Raw genomic sequence first — 25,444 nt, 5'->3', positions numbered from 1 at the left:
ATTAAGTTCTTTAGAGACTCCATTTCCCATTCACTGTATTTTGCAAAATCTTAAGGCTTCTTAAAAAATGGAATGTAGGTTAATGGAAATGTCATCCCATTTTAGTACTCACTTTGCTATTAAAGCATCTTTTAAATTGTGGCTCAAAAGAGAAACCTTGCCGCTGGTTCTGCAGGAAGGTAGTATCTTTAGGAGACTGTGCTGGGGAGTCACAGGTAAATTTCACAATAACAGATGATGTTCTTGGTTTGTAACCAGTCACATCCTGCTGCACCAAAATAAATAAATAAATGGAAGAAAAATCCCCAAATTTCATTTTGTCAAGGAGAGACACCAGAACAGGATCTTTATGCTAATTAGAGATCTTGTATTTAGAGACTAACTTTTGACAACTCTTTTCTAAATAATGTATTTTTAAGAAATTCAACATTAGAATCTCATTGATGAGTTAATTCTATGAAATTATTAGATTATTTCTTGAGTGAAACATCGAGTACCAAGCTAAATTGATTTACAAATTTTTAAATGTAACTTTCAACTGAATAAGTAAGTCTTAATAGAACAGATATAGAAAGACAATTTTTCATCAGATTTTTTTCATACATTATTATAAATCAGTTTAAAAAGAATATAATTCAATAAAATTTGGCAATGGAAACTAAAGGGAATCTTTATTTGTAAAATGGTGCTAGCATTGGCTCAGTGTCCAGTTACAGACTAATAAATAATCCCAATGACAAATTTCCCCTGGGGAAATGATCTCCAGTCAGGTGATAGAAAGAGTATAGCGTTTGGAAATAGAAGGCAGAGTATTAGGTCCCCAGTTGCCAGCTGAACAGCCTTGAAGCAAGTCACTTAACTTTTCTGGGTCTCAGTTTCCTAATCTGTAAATTGGATGTGATAATGAAACGTACTTCTGAAAGTCACCAAAAAGTGGGGAACTACATTATGGCTCCCAACAATGTAAACCATAAAGGATCTGGGTGAATTCATCTGTTTGGTGTTTTTTTTTTTTTTTTTTTTTATTTCAAAAGTGGCAAAGAGATTCTAGTGAACATTTTTGTTTGGAACTTGAAATACAAATAACCATACAACCAAGATGAGAAGAAAAAAATGAAAAGCCCAAATGAACCAAAGAACATAAAAGCGGACTTGACTTTCTCAAACTTTTATAGCTATTGCTGAGCTCCACAAAAAATAATTGAGAGTAGATGAGATGATGATATGGAAATGGGAAAAAGCTCTGTGTGTAGTCTTGTTGCTGAGTCGCGCCACTTACCGCGAATAGCTTTCAGGGCTGTGCAAGTGATAGAGGTAAATTGGGTTATAAACAATAATCATATAAAGTCATTAAAAGGAAGGAGGAGGAAGAGAGAAGAAGACTGTCTTGTCCACATGGGTACAGAGAGGCGACATTGTCGACATGTCTGCAGACGACTGACATGGAAAGAGTGTGTGTCTCTGTGTCCTATAGGGCACACCAAGGGGGCTTTATTACTTCATAATACATACACTCTCGTTTATTGTTGGTTTCCTGTAACTATCTTGGGCTAGGTTCACCAAAAGTATTGGCATTGGATTCAGGTCTCTATGTGAGGTGGTATGTGGTCAGCAAGACCCAGACATTTGATTAGAGAGACTTCAGCAGGATCAGAGAGAGTGTGGAAGAAACCCCTCATCATGCATCTTTAAAAGATTAACTCCATTTAATAAAGAACTCATTTCATGGGATTTGGGACAAGTTTTAATGATATGCAACAGCTTCAAAAGGCCAAACCACGCAAGCTTTGGTGAAGTTTTTAATTTTACAATTGTACAGGAATGTTTTAAGTTCATTTACTGCAACCCGAGGATTCAAATAGCAAGAACACAAACCACACAGCTTTCAGATTTCGCCACAGACAAGTTCTTGTCATCATTTTCTCATAGGAAAGGGTCATTAAGTTTCCCTTTCAAAGAAAGGAGAAACATTGACAATAGTTATTGCCTAATGCTTATGGACAGAATAGCTGTTATTGTTGCTTGGCAACTAGAAGAGATTTGACAAGGAGTCTAAAGGAACTGAATGAATAAATGGAAATGTCAGCATCAGTTTCAGGGGATAAGAAGAAATTTACTATTGCAGGATTAGCATCGTGTTGCTTTTTCCAAGCTGCATGATTGGAATTCACAGAGCTTCTGTTCTGCTTCCCCTCCCCTCACCCTCCTTCTAGCCTTTCACTGTGGCCCCTTTTGCACTGGGACTGAGAGGCGTGGAGAAGATAGATGGTTAATGCTAAAGAATGTAAGAGCATGTCAAAAAGGAAATCTTTCGGCGGCAGGAAAAAATAACCCCTGGTGGCAATCCCTTGGAATTTATAGGTCCTTCGCCAACATTCTAGTTATTTCTCACAATGATCCTTCGTATTAAATTATCCAATTTTTGCAGATAAAAAAATGACAAGGCTGCAATGATACTTTCTTCTTTGTTGACCTTGCACACTGAAAATCTGGTTCAGAGAGATGATAGATTCAGCACTTTAAAAATATACTGATTATGTTACTATTAAAACCACTCTTTCTGTCTAAGTCATTTCTCGACTGTGTGACTAGAAGCTCCTTATAAGCAGAAATTTTATTTGTGTACTTAATGTGTCCTGTATGGTGGTATCATCCTAAAATATTTCTGATTAACCAATACTTAGTTAAATAAGTTAACCAAGATTCTGACATAATAATTCTCAAGCTGTAGGTTAAGGGAGAAGGTGTCAGGACATGTCTCCTTGGGTTCAGACAAGTACTAACATGTCACTAGTGAAAAGATAAGGATAATTCGAATATATATATATATATATGCACACACACACATTTGTATTTGTGTTGGAATCCTCCAAGAAGCAGATGCCAGGTTGAGCTGTGATCAGAAAGGGTGCAGTAGGGCACTTTTAAAGATAAAGGGAAAGAAGCACGAGAGCTTCAGGCTTTCCTGCAGGTCTGCCATCTTTGAAAGGAGAGAAAAAAGGAAAATCAAGTAGGAGTCTCAGACTTGCAGTGCAGTGCTCAGAAAGTTTTGGCAGGCTGATTGGAAGTGTCCAGGCCAACTTTGCCCACATCTGTACCCCAGCACCTCCATTGCTGACCAGGAGCATCCTGGGGGATCCGGCTGAGGCACAAATGCACCTCAGTACCCAGAGGGGTGCATATGGGCTCTCAGTCAGCTGTCCGTCAGCTGCTTCCCCCAGCGGGTTCCATAGCCCCTGTGACACTCAAGAGGGTAACAGAATCATAGATTTAGAAAGGAAATTGAAATGGCTATTTCGGAATTCAGTCAAAGGAGAAAATCATGACATGTCTTATGTTCCATGAAAAGAACAAATGAAAGTTGGAGAACCACTGTTCTTCAAGTAACCAGCAAAGTGAAATGCAAGCGCCAGGATTTCCCTTCCCTTAGGAAGCGCAGCCACACTGTCATTGGGAAGGCGTCCTCTCAACTTCTAGGGTAAGCAATGACTTAGTGATCGTATTTTCTGTTAAAGGTATCCTCTGCTCCTAAGCACGTCTACATTAACAAAGGGACATTCTTCTGAAGAGCTGCGTGTCCTTTGGTACGTTTTGCCAACTTTCTAGCTTTCGGTTGTTGTCAGCTACCAGATGAGATAATACATGTGGCTGATCTCCTCTAACACGGACCAGTGCATGGTCTTTCCCACCTCATAGGAAGAGTGAAAGACCAAGAAGGACACTGTGCCACCATCAGAGAACATGGTGTTAGCGGTAGTCCCAGGCAGAGTAGCTGCCTCTGTTGGATGTAGTACATAACCTCTGTGCTTCAGTTGCTGATAAAACGAAAGACTTTAATTAAATCATCTCTGCGGCATGGTGTTGCTGATGCCCTGCTGGCTTGGGACCTCCGGAACTCTACTTCTCAATCTTTGAAAATAATTGTCCATAAAATTACATGACTTAATGTTTTCCATTCTTTTTTATTGTGATAACAATTTTTTAAGTGCACAATGCAGTATTGTTAACTAGAGGCACCATCCTTCTGGAACCTGCTCCTCTGGTATAAATGAAACGCTATACCCATCACATAGCAACTTTCTACTTTCCTCTTCTGAGGCTCAGGAAGCCCCATTCTACTCTCTGGTTTTACAAGTTTGATTATCTTAGGTACTGTATGTAAGTGAATCCTGCAGTATTTATCCTGTGACAGGCCTCCTTCACTTAGCATAGCCCTCGAAGTTCATCCATGCTGTCAACGTTGTTGCCTGTTGCAGGATTTTCTGTTTTCCTAAAGCTGAATAGTATTCCATCGCTTGTATATACCTGTTCTTTATCCATTCATCTCTCAGCATATGATTGTTAGTGGGTTTTGTTTTCATTTTTATTGTCCTAAGTTGTAATTTTCGTTGTCCAAACACAACTTTCAATGCTGTTTTTTGTTTATTTCCTTTTCCTCTAAAGGTAGTAAAAGGGAAAAGCAAACAAACATATAAAATCAGTAGGAAAACAAGATTTGGTCATTCAGATGGTTACTTTGAAATTTAAACCAGTGTGCCTTTTTAAATTGATCAGACCCATTAACATACAAAATGGCATGTGGATGAACAAATAAATTCCCTTCAAAGAGGAAATGTGTTTCTAGTTTCCCTGGTATTTAGATGGTCTACTTTCTTTGCACCACTGTGAAGAAATATCCAAGCTTAATATAATTTAAAGAATAGCTTAAATTCCTCATTTTGATATTGACTAAAGGATAATTAATTTTTTTACTCTGGTGTTGCTTAAAGGGTAATAGTTACACCTTTATGGTACTCCTTATGTGAAAATTTCCATGAATGAGCAAAAGTTACAAAAAAAAAAAAAAAACAACAGGAAAAGTAGATGTCGTAATTTCTATCTCCTCCCCCAAGTTGAGGCCTTATATTCCAAAGAAAACAAGGAAAGATTTGACTGAATATTTTAAGCTAGAGGTAGAAGATAAATTTAAACTGTCTTACTTTTCCATCTTGATTAAAATACAAAGAAAGCCTTATGAAATAACATTGCTTTTTTCATTCACAGTAATCAATCCATATATGGAATTCATCAGAGATAGTAGCCAGACAGAATATTTACCTAAGTCCGAAGACTGTGTGGGTATAAGCATCTGCCTGAAAACAGGCTTCCAGTGGATTCTGGGCCTCACAGTGCAGACCTAAGTGGGTAGTTGTGGAAAAATATGAGGAATCATGAAACACAGTTATAGAAAATGTGCAAGTATACACAGAATACATGATAGCTACCTGGGTGAAATGAAATGCATATTAAGCTAACTCCTTGTCTCAATGTAGATTGGAGGGACTGCTACCAATAGCAACCATTTTGTAATTATATATAGATGATATTTACAAATGATAGTTACATATATTATATGATATAAATGATAGGCTAAAGATCAGCATTCTGATGTGAACAGCTGAGCATGAACTAAATTAAAAGATTTAAGATATACTTAATTTTAATTTTACTATTTCTTTAGATAGGAAGACAGTCCATTTGAGTTCCTCTTATTCTACAAGTCATCAGGTTTACTTTTAGTAATTAAAGATATTGTATCTGACATAAATGTCAATTTTCATTGAAAATTAGAGTAGCTGTTGAATTACTTTGATTTTTTTCACATATTCAGCAAGTTGGAAAAGTATACATACAGAAGTAAATGAAAGAAATCTGGGTTTTTGCTCTTAATTATCTTTAACCCTTTCAGGAGGTTGTTTTCTCCAACAATAACAACAATGGTATCTCCCCTATTAAAAGGTGGAACCTAAGCCGACCTCCTCCCCTTAAAACTGGGTTGGCTTCGGAGCTAGTCAAGGACCATCGAGGGCTTCTGCTGCTCCCTCACTAGTTGGGCTACTTGAAGTACCGTGTGAACAGTGTGACTGTTTCTAATGCCACCGGATGTGAGGAAGCACAGACAACCTATCAAAGGAGACCACCTGTAGAAGTCTTGAGACCCCGTGAAGGTAGAGAGAGAGGGACCCAGGCAGCCCCAGGCTGCACCAGCGCTTGTCTCCCTGCAGGAGTGTCTCTAAGACAACCCACGCAGCCAGACTTTACCAGGCTTCACTGATGCACAGAGACAGTGAACAATAATAGATTGACTTTGTTCCAAGCTGCAACGTTTTGGCTGCTTGTTAAACAACACGGTAGCTGGAATGCCCTCTGAAGGAGAGGAAATAGTCCCTTTTGCTGCACTGAAAGGCAGACTGTTCTGAACTAGAACTGGCATTTTTGGAATTGGGCATTCTGAAGTGATGAAGCGATGAGGGTAAGTAGGCAGTACACTCAGGTAGATTAGTTGCAGGTGAGCACCTCAAAAGAGGTCCGTCTGACACCACCTTCTCTGCTGTTCCTCACTTGCTATCCCTTCGCCACCTGTGTTTCCACTCAGTCATGGTTGTCAGTTCTGGACAGACCTTCGAATCAATGGGAAAACTGCACACACAAACACACAAGAGAGAATACCAAGTCCCAGATTGGATTGTCCGGGATGGGGCCCCGGTGCAGGTGTGTTTTAAAAACTTCCTGGATTTTCCAGCTTGCAGCCAGAGTTTAAGCTCACGGTTGGCTGCCAACAGTGTCCCAGGTCTGTGTCCCTGGCTCAGCTCCTCCCTGGAACTCCAGGTTCGTGGATTCACTTGCTTTCTAGGTATCTGCGTATGGCTGTTGCACAGGCCCCTCAAAAAGTAAAGCTAGTTTCCCCCAAAGCAGAGTACTCTGTCTCCACCAGGACTCCCTTCTCAGGAAGTGAGCCCACCAGCCATGCGGTGCTCACGCCGGCAACCAGGGCGTCACCACATACCTGTGTCCTCCTCATTCCTTGTATCTGGTTAGACACAAGTCAGTTACTTCCTCCCAGGTAATTCTCCACACTGCTGCATGTTGGTCCCTCCCTGCCTGGCACCTGTATGATCTCCAGTCACCCACAAAGTAGGCAGAATAACCTTAAATACTCAGTCATACTCCTCCCCTGAGTAAACTCTCCCATGCCTTGCTTTTAGAATAAGGCTCAAAAAAAAAAAAAAAAGCGGGGGGAATAATGCTCAAAATATTAAGATGGCTGGCGGCAGGGCTTTGCTCAGTACATTTTTCTCCAACTTTACCTGCAGTTCTCTTCTTTTTGACATTTGATGCTTCTGACGTCCAGGGCCTCAGTTCTTCTGAGCACTCCTCAGTGCTGTGGGTTCATAGGTGCTGGATGGGACTACTCTGCCTCTTCTCCCCTTCCCCTCTCCTGACTTAGCACTCCTCAGCCTTTGTTCTCAGTTTAGACTAATGTCAGGGCTCAGAGGGGCTTCCCTCCCTCGGCCACATGCCAAAGCGTCTTTACTCTCTGGTCACATGTACCAAGCATCTGCTTCCTTAGGCTGTAACTCAGGCGTGTAGTGTGCCTGTCACTGAATGCAGTCCAGCTCAAGAGTCTGTGCATCGTGGCTGGCTGAATGAATAAACACGTGAATGTGAATTAAAAGATCCATATCAACGCTGAGGGAAGTTCTCTTGATAATGGTCTGGCCCCTGTAGTCAGCTCTGGCCTACACAAAATTCAAGTCAATAAATCTTCTAAGATACAGAAGATGTCAACTAATTTTAAAAGTGACACAAAGCTGGAAGGAATGGCTAATGCATTTGCTGCTTGTGTTTGCAAAATGTAAGGTTCCAAAAGATAACATCTGTCTGGAGTGATGAGTCAGAACTCACATATTGAAATTTAATACTGATGAATGTAAAATCATACCCTTATGTCCTGGCCCTGGCACAAGTACAGGGTAGGGGACACTTGGCATGGAAACTCTCAGGAGACTTAATGGCAAGTGAGCCCAGTTTGAGCCAGTCCTTGGCATGGCTCCTAAGACTGCCAGTGCCATCTGAGATTCCTTTAATGGACAGACGGGGGCCCCATCAAGGCAGGTGCAGGCCCCACGGTTCTCTGCTCTGATCCAGCCTCCTCTGGAACAATGTGCTTCATTCACAGAACCGCATTTTAACAGGATGCATGCAGAAGAGCTTGGCCAGATGGTGAAAGCTTGGGAATCATCACAGCTTATGAAAAATTGCTGAAGAGCATATGTTTACTCCATAAAGATGGAATTCTGGGGAACACTTTAGTTCTTTGGAAAAAGGGAAGGTTTGGTCTGCAGGAAAGGACTACACATACAGACGAAAAGGCAGTACCGGAACCAAGGACAGCAATATCTGGCATCCCCTCCCTGGCCTTAGCCTCTCTCCCTGGTCTTCTGATCCAGCCTCACCCTTACAACAGATGCCTTCCTTAGCTCCCTTTCCCTGTGCCCTAGGACCTACCACTGGGTTTCTTATAGCGTGTCCTTGGGTCCTGCCTTCCGCTGCTGTGGCTGCTGGCCTATTAAGAACTGTGGGGAAAGCCAGGCCACCTGGCTCCATGACAGATCTGTGCTGTCTGGCACAGGGGACCTCAGGCCTATCTCATGCCGCTGAGGGCAGCTCTACATCTTCCTCTGCCATTTGAGCACCAAGGCAGACCCTGAAGCTCTGATCCAGCAGAGTGGGGTCCATGAATTGTCCTCTTCACATTCAGTCTCAAATGCTCATGGTATCTTCCCTCTCCTCTTGTCTCTGTTCTTCCTGCCCCAGGATTCTGAGACAGAGAGAACGGACTCTGCCCTCCCTCCCAAGCTTGCTTTTCCACATGGATCTTGGTAGCCTTTTCTCTCAGTTCCTCCGGACCTTCTTTCACTATTGATCTCTTTCCTGTCTCCCAATTCTTCCTCATTGCTGTCTGCTTCACCCATCAGTGAGCTTGCTCAGGCACTGGGGGAGACAGAGTTCGCAGTGATTGTTTTAAGAGGGATTGGAGGGGCTGCCATTGTGGCATAGCCAGTAAAACCACTGCCTACAACACTGGCATCCCATATGGGTGCCAGTTCGAGTCCCAGCTGCTCTACCTTTGAACCAGCTCTCCACTAATGGCCTCGGAAAGCTGCAGAAAATGGCCCAAGTGCTTAGACTCCTGCACCCACATGGGAGACCCAGTGAAACTCCTGGCTCCTGCTGGGCATTGTGGCCCCTCAGGACTGAACCAGCTGATGGAAGATCTCTCTCTCTCTCTCTCTCTCTCTCTCTCTCTCTCTCAGTGTGTGTGTGTGTTTCTCCCTCTCTCTCTGGAACTCTTTCAAATAAATAAAATAAATATATTTTAAAAAGATGGACTTGCGGCGCCGGCACACCGGGTTCTAGTCCCGGTTGGGGCGCCGGATTCTGTCCCGGTTGCCCCTCTTCCAGGCCAGCTCTCTGCTATGGCCAGGGAGTGCAGTGGAGGATGGCCCACGTGCTTGGGCCCTGCACCCCATGGGAGACCAGGAAAAAGCACCTGGCTCCTGGCTCCTGCCAGGATCAGCGCGGTGCGCCGGCTGCAGCGGCGGCCATTGGAGAGTGAACCAACGGCAAAAGGAAGACCTTTCTCTCTCTGTCTCTCTCTCTCACTGTCCACTCTGCCTGTCAAAAAAAAAAAAAAAAAAAAAAAAAAAAAAAAAAAAAAAAGATGGATCAGAAAGAGGAGAAACTGAGCCAGAGAATCCAATTAGGCTTTTTTCAGAGTCTAGATGAAAGACGAAGGAGAATGTAATGAAGAATGGCGAACAGGTGAGGTTCAGAGAGCTTCTTATCGGAATGGCTCGCGCTCGTTGTTATTTTTATGACTTGCCCTTCTTTTCCTTACTGTTTTGTCAGCTGCTTGGGGCAAGGATTGAGTCAGCTTCCTCTCACTTTCCCTCTCAAAATCTTGTTTGAACGAGTGAGCAACTAGAATGTCACCAAACCACCAGGACGAGACTCCAGCTGGAAGCTGTGGTTTTCATTTTTCTTTTTTTTTTAAAGAGGATGGTTGGTGGGATAAGGAAAGGTATGTGCATATTAGGAGGATGAACAGAGTAGACTTTTGTTCCCCAAAATGGGCTCCATTGTCACTGTGTGCTATCCAGCTTCCTGCGGGTTCACTTCCCATTGCTGCTGGAATAACTCACCAGGAGCTTAGCGACTTAAAACAACATGAATTTATTATCCGACAGTTCTGGAGGTCAGGAGTCCGAATCCGTCTCCCTGGGCTGCAGCCACAGTGTCCGCAGAGCTGCATTCCAGGAGGCTTTAGGGGCCATTCGTTTTCTTGCCTTCTCAGCTTCTAAAAGCTGTCTGCATTCCTTGGCTCCTGGCCCCTTTCCGTCTTCAAACCAAGCAACTACTGGAGGCTATCCTCTGCCTGCTTCCATTTATGAGATCCCTGTGATTGTATTAGGCCCACTGAGATAATCCAAGCTGATGTACCCATATCAAAGCCAGCTGATGAACCACCCTAATTCCGTGTGCAAACCCAATCCTCCAGGTAACCTAGCATAGTCCTAGGTCCTGAGGGGTCAGGGCATGGACATACTGGGGGTGGGAGTGGGGATTATTCTGCCTCCCACCTCCTAGAACAAGCAGCATCTACATCACCCCAGAGCCTGTCAGAATTGCACACTCTCAGGATCTCACCCCAAACCTCTAAGTCAGAATCTGCGTTCTAGTCAGATCCCCAGGTGATTTTTAGTGCATTTTATAGTTTAAGAAGCCACAACTTGACTATCTGTAAGATCCTCTCCACTTTAGACTTCCCATAGTCCTATGAAAACTGCATTTTCCCCATCTTCAAAATTTTCATTATTCCTTCTAATCCTGTTTCCTGCCAAAAAAAAAAAAAAAAGTTAATTTTGATTTGTGCCCCTGGTGTTAATTCCCAAAAAGTCAGCCAAGTAGAACATGACAACACCTCGTGCATATTTTTTTTGCTGGCAGGAAGTAGAAGTTAGAAAAGGCAATTAAATTATGGAATTATCCATGATGCAGAAGTACTGGTCTGCAAAGAGTGTTTTCTTCCCCCGAGAAGATTCATAGGAGAACTGCCTTCATTAGTGTGTAGATAATATTAGTGGCCCAGCAAGTGAAGCAAAACATACCCAGATGAGCTGTTTTTAAGGCATCTCAGAGTGGCTCAGCATTTGAGAAATGTGACCGAAGCTGATTATAAAATTCCTTTCAAAGTTGCTGGAATGGCAAGCCCATAAACAACCCTGGTTCTCATTGGTATGTAAAGGAGGTTGGTGGCTGTTTGATTGCTGTCCTTATTCTGGGCAATAGGATTAAACTCACCTGAAGACTGCAGGCTCCTCAAGGATAGAACCAGCCATACGCTGTGCCTTGAACCTAGGAGGCACTCCATATATTCTGGGCTTGAATCCATTAAGCTTTTCAGTATTGTGCAATACTTTATGCTGAATTACAGAGATGCACTGAAAACCAAATGGATTAAAAATCCAGAGTATTTTAAGGGTCATTTTAGTAGATTCCCTGTTTCCTTTTATTCATTCAGTTGTTCATTCCTCCACTCAACATGTATTAGTGATTCATCTACTGAATGCCACCCATTGTCCTAGACCCTGTGGATATAAGGTATGCTCCTTACCACTCAGGAGCTTACATCCCAGTAGGGCAAATATTCACATTAAGTAAATAATTATGGCACCACGACTGCTGGAAGAGATGTGTGAGCAGATTCATGGGCCTGTCTTCTCCAACCTGCCATGCACATTCTACCTGTATTTTAAAATCTCCCATTTTTTCCCCTTTCCTATTTGAGTCATTTGGCTGTGTTAGTCTTATGTGCAGCCCTAGCTCCTAATGCTGCTACTTGCTATACCTTAGCAAACCCTCTTGAACTGGTGCAGGTGAAGAAGTTATTTTAAAGGCCCAGCAAGATCTCATGGGATTTCCAGAAGCTAAAGAAGCAGGAAGTGAAGTAGCTCCAACACCAGCTCCTCTCCAACCCCATCACTGCAGCTTATCTCCCTTTGTGGTGAATAGTTCAGACTCCCAACGCGGAGAATCTGATTGGTCCACTTGGTCTTTTCAAGCCAGGCCACTTCCTGCCTGGCCATTGTAATTCATTGTCAGTACACACTGATTTCTTCCTTGAAGCACTCACTTAGCTTAAGCTGTAATTACAGGCGGTCCCCAACTTCCGATGCATCAACTTAATGACGTTGGACTTTATTATGATGTGAAAGCTTACCCATATAAACATTCTGTTTTCCATTCTCAGTGCAGTATTCAATAAGTAACATGAAATACTCAACGCTTCATTATAAAATAGTCTTTGTATTAGATGATTTTGTTCAATGATAGACTAAATGTCCTGAGCATGTTTAAGGTCAGCTAGGCTAAGCTATGAGGTTCAGTAGGTTGGGTGCATTAAATGCAGTTTCAACTTGAGATGTTCTCAACTTATGCTGGGTTCATCGAATGGTAACTGGTATGTGTTTTTAGTCTGTCTGTTTACAAATGTCTCCTTTTCTAGCTTTGGCCATGAGCAGATCTAGTACCTGCTTTGTTACTGCCTTATGCCAGCATGCTACCTCATTATAGTAGACATTTAGTCAATAATTAAAGAGTAAGAGGGGACAAAGTCACATTTTAGCCAATCTAAAGATGGCCTTCCTTAGGATACCAGTGAGATTGTGGGAGAGGGAGAGAGAGTCTTGGGTCTCTTGGCCCTCAGTGAAGCTGTAGAGGAATAGGTCATCCAAGAAGGCAGGTGTACAGGGAGATCTTTCCCAACTCATTCTTGATCAAACACTCTAGCCACGTGTTCTTTCCATTTCAGAGCTACATCTAGAAGGACCCTTCTCCTGTGTGACTCAATGTAAATATCCCTGCTTTTACATTTGAAAATTTATTGAGCAGCTAATGTATGCCAAATTCATTTTCAAACACTTCACATGCATCATCACTTTCCATTTTAACAGAAACTCCAGCAGGTAATATCCTCAGCTACAGATCCAAGTTCCAAAGTAGTTCACTCAAGGTCATGGAGCTAGTATGTAGCAGACCCAAGATTAGAGCATGGATTTGTGTAATTCCAGAGCTCCCTCTGTGACGTTGGCTCTCTCCTCTATAAAGTCTTCTCCCCTCCTCTGGAAAAGTAAATTGCTCCCTTCTCTGCAGTACCACAGTACCTTGTTCATAAAGACAGTTCAGCACTTTTTTTTTTTAATTTGACAGGTAGAGTTATAGACAGTGAGAAAGAGACAGAGAGAAAGGTCTTCCTTCCGTTGGTTCATTCCCCAATGGCCGCTTCTGCTGGTGCTGTGCCGATCTGAAGCCAGGAGCCAGGTGCTTCCTCCTGGTCTCCCATGCGGGTGCAGGACCCAAGCACTTGGGCCATCCTCCACTGCCTTCCCGGGCCACAGCAGAGAGCTGGACTGGAAGAGGAGCAACCGGGACTAGAACCTGGTGCCCATATGGGATGCCAGCACCACAGGTGGAGGATTAACCAAGTGAGCCACAGCGCCGGCCCCAGTTCAGCGCTTATGACATACTTTTATTCTAGGTATTTCTGACTCCACTGCTAGCATGTGCCTCCTTAGGGCAGAACCGTATCTGGTTCTGTTTTGTATCAGTGCCTGTCACTTAGTTGGGGATCAACCTGTGTCTGCTGGGCTGAGCTTTGGAAGGATAGATAGACAGTTTGTGGGTTTTTTTTTTTCATAATTTTAAAATTCAATAAAATACTCAAGTACCTTAAACAGAAGTAATATTATAAAAATGTAAGTCTCATAACAGTTCTTCCAGTGTGTGTTACAGCATATACACTGGTATGTTCTCACTACCCCTATAATGCCTATTTCGCAGCAGAGGCAATGGCTCACCCTCTGCCACGCACATCCTTGTGGACTGTAGATACAGAGTGCTGGGATAGGCCAGACATGCCGGGAGAGTATTCCTTTGACCCAAATTGGCAGCCTGGCATTCTGTCACTGAAAACGTGTTTATTAACTACGTTATATATGCACCACACTAGCCACTTAGAGTGGGCGTGATAATCCTATAAAAATGACTGACACAAGGATTCTGCTGTCACATTGTTTAACATCTAGGACAAAACATGTACAAATACTTGGGATGTAAAGGAGAAGGTGAGATTTTATGACTATTTGAAAATGTACTTGCTATGAGTAAGTGGAACATCTCTTCATTTGGTTATTGTTTTATGCCCTTGCCTATTTTCCTGCTGGGTTGTGGTCTTTTTACTTCATACTTGTTGAACTCTTTATATAGTAGAGTCATTAGGCCTTTGGCTATAATGCAAATTAAAAATATATCATCTCTGGGGCCAGTGCCGTGGCACAGTAGGTTAATCCTCCACCTGCGGCACCAGCATCTCATATGGACTCTGGTTATAGTCCCGGCTATTCCACTTCCGGTCCAGCTCTCTTCTATGGCCTGGGAAAGCAGTGGGGGATGGCCCAAGTCCTTGGGCCCCTGCACCCACCTGGGAGACCAGGAGGAAGCTCCTAGCTCCTGGCTTCAGATCAGCACAGCTCTGGCTGTTGCGGCCATTTGGGGAGTGAACCAACAGAAGGAAGACTTTTCTCTGTCTCTTCCTCTCACTGTCTGTAACTCTCTCAAATAAAATAAATTAAAAAAATCTTAAAAAAAAATCATCTCAAAAAAGCTATTAAGTAAAATAGATAAAAATAAAGGAGAATATGCAGCATATGAAGAGATACCATTGACAAAGCAGAATTGAAGCAGAGATGACTTCCGGCATGAAGTACAGAGAAAGACGTCATGCAACTCAGGGGATTTTAGCTGGAATGAAGTTTCCAGACAAGCAGACACATCTCGGATCAGGGAGAAGCCGAGGCTGAGGAGAGGTAGGGAATCAACTGGGCTTGAGAAGTTTGTGTGAGAAGGGGTAGAGAAAGGGACAATTGGAAAGGCAAGTTGGATTCCAGTTGTTGATGGTATTTGCATTAGATAACTTTTTTTTTTTAAGATATATTTATTTATTTGAAAGGCAGAATTACAGAGATGCAAAGACAGAGAGAGAGGTCTTCCCACCTGCTGGTTCACTCCCCAAATGGCCACAACAGCCAGAGCTGGGCCGATCCAAAGCCAGAAGCCCGAAGCTTCTTCCAGGTCTCCCACATGGATATAGGGGCCCAAGGACTTGGGCCTTCCTTCACTGCTACCCCAGGCCATAGCGGAGAGCTGGATCAGAAGTGGAGCAGCCGGAACTCGATCCAGTGCTCATGGGATGCAGGCGCTGCAGGCAGCAGCTTTACCTGCTACAGCACAGCGCCAGCCCTAGATAGCTTTTCATCACTCCGGTGGAGGAGTTACTAAGGAAGGAAGGAGGTTTATTTCAGCTCACAGTTTTGGAGGCTCAGTGACCAAGATCAGGTAGCCCCTCTGGCCTGGTGTCCGAGGAAAGCAGTGGGTGGTGAAACTTGTGGAGGGAGGGTCACACCATGAACCGGGAAGCAGTACATCCTCCCTGGCCATGTGTCTCTGTGAAGTCATGGTGAGTCCATCATACAGCCCTGCCCTCGGACCCTCATGCAGGCCCATCACTTCCCAAAGGCCCTACCTTCAGATCAAGCCCCCACCCTTAATCCCTCAACCAGTGGCCTTAATCCGTTAATCATTAATGTGAGACTTTGGAATTTAAATGATTTAGCTCTGTTGTTAAGTTCTTAGGGAAGGGAGTGAGGAGGTCGTGATACTTCAAGGGGTCTTCAAAAAGCTCATGGAAAACACACATCATGAAAAACCTGTGCATGAATTCCAAATATTTTACAGTGAAATAAAATTACCTTTTAATTTCATCTTTTTTCCCCACAAACATTTTGAAGTCTGCTCATACTTTAGGAACAGCAGCAGCTTCAGAAAGAATTCTCAGGGAGGAGACTGGTGGCAGAGAGAGCAGTTATTTTGTGCTGGGTCTTTGCTGATCACACAACTGTGTAGGTGGATTGAAAACTTTGGTCAGAACCACTTTTGAAACTCAGACACAGCTTAAGTGACTCATCGGCAAGCCAAGAATTTCTAAGCAGTCGTCACTGACTGGCTCCCAAAAGCGCAATGTGAAGGAGGAAATCTGTTCACAGCTCTGAAACCACACAACTCAGGTACAGGGGAGGTAGGCTCACGTGGGAAGCTGATACCACACAGCGTCCGTGCAGGCTCAGAGCAGGCGAAGTGCCAGCAGGGTGGGCCTGATGGAGAATGGGACAGAGCCTGCGGAGCCAGATAGGAGGGCCCCAGGGAGAGGGGGGACATCGAGATTAAACGCTCAGAAGGTACAAGCAAAACAACGTTCCAAATAGCAAATTGAATTGGCCCAACTAGACTTAAATTAGGAGAAACAAAGCAGGGGAATGTGAGTCTGGGGCAGGGAAGGCAGTTGCTCAACGAACCGCTAACTAGCTGTCTTCATTGTCACCCAGCAGCCTGAGCGGCTGCCTGGTGGGCAGGTGGACCCTCTGTTGATGGCATGAGAACCCTTTTGGGATGCAGTCAAGGGCAGCTTCAAACAGTGGGCTCAAGTGGGAAGCTGCAGCACACCAGCTGGGGCTGTGGCAGCGAAGAGAAGGCTGTGTGTGTGCAGCCGCGCCAGAAGCAGCCTCTGCAGAGCAGCCACTGCGGGCGTGAATTTTATGAGTTCTCCGTATGCAAACTACCATTAGTCACGCATTGATTGATCCATTCCTCCAGGAGCTTTGGCCCTCAGAGGCTTCATTTCCAAATGCAATGGCTGCCTCTCAGCCCAGCCCCTCTGTGCCACTGCCTGGTCATCCATGCCTCATACTGAAAGTCGCTTCATAATGAGGTCTTTTTTTGGGCTCACATGTGTCAGCCCCCTGTGAGTCTGCTGAATCGTGAATACTGACACAGTGAGCTTCCTGTGTTCTTATGGGCACATGTGACTAGACACGGCTTCTCGATCTTTCTCCAAGACAGTTTCCGTAGGAAAACCAATGTAGTGAATTTATACATAGCAAGACTGGGGAACAGGGCCACTCTCTTCACATTAGCCAAGCTCATGATTAAAGCAGAAACAGACGTTGGCTTAGAAATCCACTAGAATTCAGGATTATTGGAGAATTCCTAAGAATAAGCATAAACTAGTTTCTCTTTTTTTTTCTCATTTCTATGACACTTGAAATACTTGTCTCAATTATCTTCCTCTGAGAATTATAGTCTATTCATAACTAGATTGGCTATCAGATCTGTTATTGATAGTTTTCTAAGGATGCATTCGTAGCTAGGATACCTAAAATGACAAGTAGAGGAAATGTTTTCTGTACACATCTGACCATGATTGGTATTTTTTTTTCTCTCACTGGAAGACAAGTAAGAGTAGTATAAACATCTAAAAAGGAAGTGTGTCTCCAAGTACTGGTGTATAATGTGTTCTGCCTTCATATAATAAAAACATACTGTGTTTTGCAGGGGAGAGATTTGGAAGCACAGAGAACAATTACTTTATGTTTATTCCATAAATCTGGATCTTCACTGTCCATACAACCATGTACATGGACTGAAAACTTTGGTCTAACATAGCTATAATGTAGTCCATGTGATGAATAACTAAGCATTGTGTTACTTAGAAGGACATGCCCAACATGACAATAATGTTGGTAATTATGAAGTTTTATATAATATGAGCAACACTATAGTGGTCTTGAAGTGCCAGGAGTTTTATTTAAAAGAATTGTACTTGAGGGTGGGTCTAGATTGCTTAGAGTGCCTGCATCTCATATCAGAGTGCCTAGGGCTGAGTCCCAGCTCCACTCTGGATTCCAGGTTCCTGGGAGGCATAGGTGGAGCTCAGGTAGTTGAGTTCCTGATACCCACATGGGAAATCTGACCTGAGTTCCCAGCTCCCAGCTTCACCCTGGCCCAGCCCCAGCTGTTGTGGGTATTTGGAGAGTGAGCAGATGGGAGATTTTCTCTCTCACTCTCCCTTCCTCCCTCCTTCCATCTGTGTGTGTATGTGTGTGTATGTGTGTGTGTGTCTGCCTTTCCAATAAATAAAATAAATAAAAAATGAAAGAGGGCCCTATGTAATTTTTATTGTTAACTGCATTGATCATTGTGAGACAAAAATGTATTGTTGGACACACACCAAAATTTATTTTTGTTAATGATATTGCTAGACTGAATGTGGGGGTTTGGGGTTTTGTTTTTGCTTTTCTTCCCATGTTATCCTCTCAGAAAAAAAAAAAAAAAAAAAAAAAAAAGGTAGAGGGTAAGAAGGAAGAGAAAGAAAAAAACTTCCTAACCCAGTGAATGAATGGTAAAAGACAACTCAACAAAAGGATGTTGAATGGCGATCACACAGGGCTGACGCACAGCCTTGTCGGCCTTGGTAGGATCCAGTCCCTGCCCGCTCCTGGCTTCATCACGTATTCTAGAAGCTTTACCTGCTGCCTCCTCCACACTCTGTCTTCACAGTTTCTCTCTACCCAAAATGCTTTTCTCTTTCACCTCCCCTCCCACCCATTTCTCCTCACTCACCTTCCAGGTCTCAGCATAGCTGTATCAAGTCTCTCTGCCATGTGATTTTCCATCACTTATGTATAATTTATAAGTGTATATTAATTTGTGTGATCATTTGATCAGTGTATTTTATACCTCTTGGTTCTCTAAGTTCCAGGAAGTTTAGTTGCTCATCACACAATAGGCATTCAAAAAATATATACTTAATTAGATCTTTAAAGAAGGTACAGATCATTGAGACTTAATGCTATAACGAGTACTCAAACAGTATATTTCACTTTGTGTTTTTATGGGGGTGCAAACTGTTGAAATCTTTACTTAATGTATACTAAACTGATCTTCTGTAAAAAAAAAAAAAAAAAAAAAGAAGAAGAAGAAATTATCAATTCCCAACTTGACTCTCACTGGGATTAAACATGACAATAGGTCTGATCTGATTTCATCATCATTTAAAAAATCATCTATTATTTTTCACTTTATGTTTCTGTGTGGGAGCAAACTGTTGAAATCTTTACTTAATGTATGCTAAACTGATCTTCTGTATATAAAGAGAATCGAAAGTGAATCCTCATGTGAATGGAAGGGGAGAGGGAGTGGAAAAGGGGAGGGTTGCGGGTGGGAGGGACGTTATTGGGGGGGAAGCCATTGTAATCCATAAGCCGTACTTTGGAAATTTATATTCATCAAATAAAAGTTAAAAAAAAAAGAAGGTACAGAGAAAAAGTGAGAAAGACTATGGATTTAAGGAAGTTTTCTATTAAATAGAAACTAAGAAAACTAAGTACTATAAAATATGAGAATAGAAGCTAATCAAAGAAATTTTGGATCACAGATATATGTATATTATTAGGGTCCTCATCAAGACTCAAATATTTGTTATTCATAAATGTCAAAAAAAGATTTGAACCAACTTTCTAATGTCAAGACTTCTTTCTGTAAGTCAGATACTCACAGCATGTGCTGTGTTCTCATTATACGCTAAATACTCAAATACAGATCTATATAAAGTAGGCTGTCTGTTTTCTAATGTAATCAGGAAATATGTTACCCAACTCAATTAAATGTTCTAGTCAGTAGTATCACATTACACATACCATGTCTATATAATCCATATTCCATAAATCCAATTACATTAAACTGTATTTAGCTCTGAAACTCAGTAGTCGTCATTTAAACAGATGAAAACATGTAAAGATTGTACAGTGCTTCACCAGTCTCTTGCCTTTGGACGGTGCAGTATTCAAGTATTTGTCAGCAGCAGTCACAGTAATCCCTTTGGCAGAAAACTGGACGAGCCAGGTTTTGCTCAGATAGGTAGAGCATCCGGGAGTAATTGCAAGGCTGCGAGATAAAGGTCAATTAATTCTAAGAGGCGAGAAAAAAGAATACTTGGGAAATTTGACTAAGAAATGCACACAGTTCATTAAACATCAAATTTCATCTTAACCTTTTGAAGTTCTTTGCTACATATGGATTTACCTTTATTGCTGTTAAGTGTTTGGTTTTCAGAAATGTGTTTGAGAGCATTTTCTGTATTAGGCCTGAGATTACCACTTCCAAAATACAGCGCCCTGCATATGCCTGTCTTCGTAAACATTCATGGAATCTCCCCAGACCCTTCTGTGACCCTGGAGGTGACTGTTCCCACAGTGCAGCCAGGGAAGCTCAGGCAGGAGGCTGATTCTGTACGATTTCTAAGGCTCCCCCTGAGCCAGGCGAAGGGAAGCCTGACACAGAAAACGATTCTGTGTTCCTCCCTGAAAACATCTTGTGTGCATCTGTAGTCATGGGGGAGGGCAGATTGCAAGCCCGGAGTTGGCTTTCACGCTTGCTGCCGCAGTCCTAACAAGGAGCTCTTTGTGGGAATGTGTACACCAACCAAGTGGGAGTCAAGGTGATGGCCACGATGGGACTTCTCTCTGGTCTGAAATGCCTTCAGTATGCTGATGGCAAGAAGGTAGCTGGCTTCCCAGGGCCTTTCTAACGGTCGTTATTCTGTCCAGTGAGAGATTCATAGGTGAGAAATATGTAAAATATTTACTTTTCTTCTTTTTCTTTTCCTTTACAGATCTATGCAGTTAGATCAGTTGTTCCCAACAAAAGCAATAATGAAATAGTCCTGGTGCTACAACAGTTTGATTTTAATGTGGATAAAGCTGTCCAGGCCTTCGTGGATGGTGGGTATACATGCGCCTGAAGCTGAAGATGGTAGAATAAAATACTTCATACATAGTCCATGTATTTTAGTGTTAGAATGAAATACTTCATACATAATCCATGTATTTTATAATGTTAGAATGAAATACTCCATGCATAATCCATGTATTTTTTTCCTTAAACAAAATGAGTATCTCTGGTTACTTAAGTTTTAATAAAGATACACTGTTTGCTAAAAATGCATAGATATAATACAAGCAGCACTTGAAAGTTCTTTTTCTCTTATTAGAAAAAAAATGCTGTAAATAGTTTTCAAAGGGTACTGATTATAATGCTGCCCGTTCCCTGTCTGCCAGTCATTCCCAGTTGTTATTTTACGTGTCCTTTATCTGATGGTGCTGTGTGAATGCACGGTCGTATGCTTTATTCCTGACCTGGGAAGCCCTCTGATCTCGTCCACAGCGTAATTCTTCTTGGCTTCATGACTGGAATCCTTGAATTGATGCTCATGCAGTCTAAGAACACTGGTTTATTCTTTAATATCCTTAGTTTATGATTTTTAGTTTGCCTAATTAATCAGAATGCCAGTTCTTTTTTACCTGTAAATCCTTTTTGCTTTCTAAAAAATATATCATTTTTAGATGATCCATTGTCAGTGATGTAACAGAATCTAAAGTCTCAGGAATATGTTTATCTTAACACTTTACAACTTAGAAGCTGTGAATTTTCTTTAAATTATGGGGGAATTTTCCTCTCCTAACCAAATTGCACAAGTTCAGGTTTTGAACAGTCTTTTCCTTATCCTTAGTAACCTTAGGTCTTCTGTCCTGCTGTTCATTTCTATTTTGTAAATAGGGCCTCGCTAAACATAATCTGACAAATAAGGCCAGGAAGGACCTGTCAGCACATTTCTCAGTTGCATCCTATTTACAGTTTGTCAAGGACAGGATGATTTACTTATTTTCCTGGGAGGAGAATAACCTTCTTGATCTTCTCCAAGAATGATTGCATTTCAGGGCAGGATCTCGGAACCACGCATCATGCTCACATTCTGGTATCAGAGTCAAGGTTAGGGTCCTCACTGAACTAACAAGTGATTATCATTCAAAACAGACCTCCAAGTAAGTCCACTACATATCTTTCCTCCTTGTTCTTCCCAGCTTCATAAACTAGCAGATAGAGAATCTTTAGTCATAAGAAATAAATAGTCAAGAGTCCAGTATTAATCTAACTTTGCAGTATTAGGTGCAATTTGTCTCAAACTTTTTTTTGGAAATAGGCACAACCTAGCGCATATAAATTCTGTCTTCAGGTTTCTCTTGCCCACATCACTTGCATGGAAAAAAAAAGAAAAAAAAAAAAAGAAAAAGCTTGAGGAAAGGGAAAGGGTCATCATCTGCTGTCCTGCCTGTTCCTACTTGGATTGAGGCCCCCATGTTCTCCATCAGGAAGGTTCTTATTACCATGACCCCGAATGGGGTGCACTGTGACTGATGGGTTGTCATCAGATTGTCTGGGTTTACACAGAGCACCTTCTCGTCCTTCTTGGGCATCTTCACTTGCCAGTGTTAAGATGTCATTAAAAAAAAAAAACTCACCGATTGTTGAGAAGCCTAACATTTTGGTTGGAAGACATGAGTCAAAAATATTTGTTAAGAGCCATTTATGATGCATACTGAAAGCCCTGTTTCCAAGTGGCTTTGAAAAACGGTAAGTGGCTTCAATATAATTAAAATTTAATAAACAATAGTTTCAAAATCCTCTGTAAATATGGGTATTTCTGATTCAGGATTACTGTCTATAAGCTTATTGTCCAAGTTGTAAATAGAATTTATGTCAAAATATGAAAATTAGAGGGCTGCTTGAATATTGCAGCTGCAAAAGTGGTAGGCTGACAACTCACCTTCTTATTAAAAAGGATAACATTTATCATTTTTTGAAACTTAATTTTACTTAGAAAACTGAAGCTTAGCTGAACATAAGAACAACGGTAATGATTATCAGCCACTGCAGAGGCTTACCAAGAACCCTGATGAAAGTGACTTCCTGAAGTTCTTCAAAAGGAAAATGCTGTGAAACATTAATTTTCTGGGAAAATTAGAGAAAGAGCAGGCCAGTTAAAAAAGAGCCTGAATTACAGCTTATTTTTAGATGCAGTCTTATTATTTTAAGTACATGCAACTCAAACAAATTGAAAAGGGACATTAGATTGGGAACTTGGGATAGTTAGGAATAATTAGCCTGTCTAAACTTTAGTCAAAGCGATATGGCCTTCTTCTTACCCAGCAGTGACAGTGGACAACAATTGAGACCCTACTAATTTGAAAACTGTCATAAAGACCAGTCTAAAGTTTATCTTTCTTTATCCCACACACTCGTTGTAGAGATAGAGAGAGCTGTAAGTGTAATAAGATTGTGTGAGGTTTAAAACTATTAAAAAGAATACATTTGAGAGCTATAGCCTCCTGTAGAAGTGCCTGTTTACTCAGTACCAGTAACTTGTTATTGAAATTACCTTCAGCACCTTTGGAATGAATGAATGCACTTCCTTACACTATGTAGAAGAAACATTGCAGGTAGCTGCCCACTGCTAAACTAGTTCCTTAAGTGTGTTTTATAACTGAATCAGGTTAGACTTGTCCTCTGAGTCAGTGTTGTTACACAGATGTATATGAAGGGTTTGGATAGACCCTAGGACCGACCTTGTCATTTAATGAACTTCTTTGATTTCCAAATGGAAGGCTTGTCAAGAAGGCATCCCATCACTCTCCATGATGACTATAAGCAAGCTAATGTTACAGAATCTGTCTCCTTCATCCCCTGCAAGTTTTGAACCTAATGAGTCAGAGTGAAAAAGGAGAAGGGGTGGCCACAGAAAGCTGTGATTCGCCTGGTTAATAATACTCAGAAGCTCATATTTGGCTCAGCAGATTATAGACATTTTTATTCATATATCAAACAGAACAATTTTAATTCTACCCATGGCAACAAGCCTATCAGAAAATTCTCAAGATAGATTTCATTTTCCCAAAGACAATATAATGATGAAAAAAAATAAGCTTCATGGAGTGGTGCTTAATATTTTGATAAAACTGAGATCATGCAGTGAATTAAATGAAAATCTGGGAAATAAGAAATGAAACTGGCATTTTTATTAAGGTAAGGTGATTCAAAACAAATGAAAAAACAAAAAGAAAAGAAATTGCCACCAAAATGGAAAGATGGAGATGAATTCTGTGTGCTGTTTTATTATGTGAATATTTGTTGAAGATTCTTTGTCTTTATCTAGGAAGTGCGATCCAAGTTTTGAAAGAATGGAATATGACAGGAAAAAAGAAGGTAAGATTAATAGTGGCTGTAAATTAGTCACATCTTCAATCAGAAACTTCATGGTGGTTATCATTTTCACAGGGCTGCCAATGTTGTGCCTCTTTCCAAAATGTTAATGTGCACACCCAGAACACACCCAGGGCCCTGACTCACATCACCAGCTGCGCTCTCTCTAATGCCCTTATTTTCCATTCAGTGTTTTAACCACCAGGTATGCTTAAGAAGGCACAGAGGTGTTTTTCTTTTTAAGTATTAAGGGGAGCCCAGCCTGTGATTTCAAAGCATTCAAGACATGAACTTGCTGGAACGTATCCTGTAACACAAAGGGAAAACTTGAGGAGTGTCTGAGATCCTTGAAAAGCTCTCGCTGTGCTCACACGTGTTTTTTCAACTGAAGGAATGTGTCCACAACTGTGCAGAGTCGCTTTTTTGGGCTGAATTCTAAGGTGGATCCTTAATGAAAGAAGAAAAGAAAATGCCTACAAAACACGTGCTTCGGGGGCTTCCTGGGTGCTGGCCAACGGCTCCCTGAGACCACAGGGAGGAGATTTGCTCGGTGTGATGCACACTGTCTTGCTGTCTCGTCCGTGACTTCTGGGAGCACGTGCGGTGTTCCTGTGTGCAGCTGGCCAAAGGCCTACTGCTCTTTTCCGTAGAGCCCACATGCTCCGTGCCTCTGCTGGGGTAAAACACACCAGCCTCCCCCTTCCCATGAGGGAGGGTCACAGGCCTGCTAAACAGATTGCAAAGAAACAAACACTATCACTTTCATAAAATCCCAAGAGTACTGAAATGGCTGGAACCCCCCTTTTTCCCTTCTTCTTATCTAGTTTCATGTAGAATAGAAGCATTAGGAGGCCTGTTTGTAACCTTGATGTGCCACCGTCTTCCGCCAGCTCTCCTGGTCTTCAGTCGTAGCCTCCAGGTTTCTGTGTGAGGTGGTGCTGACTTGCAAGTGAGGGCAAGGCAGTATTTAGACTTCCGGGGAACCCTGCGGATGGATGGCTCGGGTTTCAAATCTGTCTGACGTGTAGACAGCCGTCACACCCATCACTGATGGCCAAGCTCCCCCCTCGGAGGGTCACAGGGAAGTGGTCTCTGTCCCTGCCCTGGAGACATGGAGCTTGGGAACCGGAAGCTGCTGGGGGTGCTGGGTGGCACTGGGTGCTGCTGGCAGCACACACCCCTCACGGAGGGGAGGGCTTTCCCTGGGGCCTGATTATGGTTTCAAGGGAAAAGAAAAGGAGTAGGGAGGAGAATTAACAGGAGGAAGCAGCTTCTTTTAATGTCTTTTGAGAATGTATTGACGGACAAAGCCAGGCTGATACTCAGCTGGAACTGAGGGGGCACGGGCTCTTCCTGGGGGTAAGGCATCTGTTAGGACTGGCTGAGGCCTGTGCCGTGCTGACTGTTATGAACACTGACCGGCAACTGGGCACTGAACTTCACTCAGGTGGAACATGTGTCGTAGTTAGGAACAACATCTTTCCCAGTCACAATAGGCCTGTGTGCCTGCAGGTTCTGTGCCCCCAGACCCAGCCAACCCTGGACTGAAAATGTGTTTAAGCCAACAGTGATT

General features: G+C 42.4%; 1 protein-coding gene across 16 annotated transcripts in view; it reads left to right on the top strand.

Annotated features, from left to right (window-relative positions):
• SPATS2L (spermatogenesis associated serine rich 2 like) overlaps nt 1–25,444 on the top strand; it is a 174,807-nt gene that overhangs the window by 91,669 nt on the left and 57,694 nt on the right. For all 16 annotated transcript variants that reach the window (XM_070070428.2, XM_008258940.5, XM_070070427.2 and 13 more), the window contains 2 exons: nt 20,447–20,555; nt 23,825–23,874. In XM_070070428.2, the coding sequence (XP_069926529.1) occupies nt 20,447–20,555; nt 23,825–23,874 (159 nt within the window). The remainder of the gene's footprint in view (nt 1–20,446; nt 20,556–23,824; nt 23,875–25,444) is intronic.

The sequence above is a fragment of the Oryctolagus cuniculus genome, chromosome 3 (genome assembly GCF_051225735.1).
Source record: "Oryctolagus cuniculus isolate XC-2025 breed Fujian yellow rabbit chromosome 3, ASM5122573v1, whole genome shotgun sequence".
Classification (NCBI taxonomy): Eukaryota; Metazoa; Chordata; class Mammalia; order Lagomorpha; family Leporidae; genus Oryctolagus; species Oryctolagus cuniculus.
Note: the sequence above shows the minus strand (reverse complement) of the source record. Positions and strands in the feature narration are given on the sequence as shown.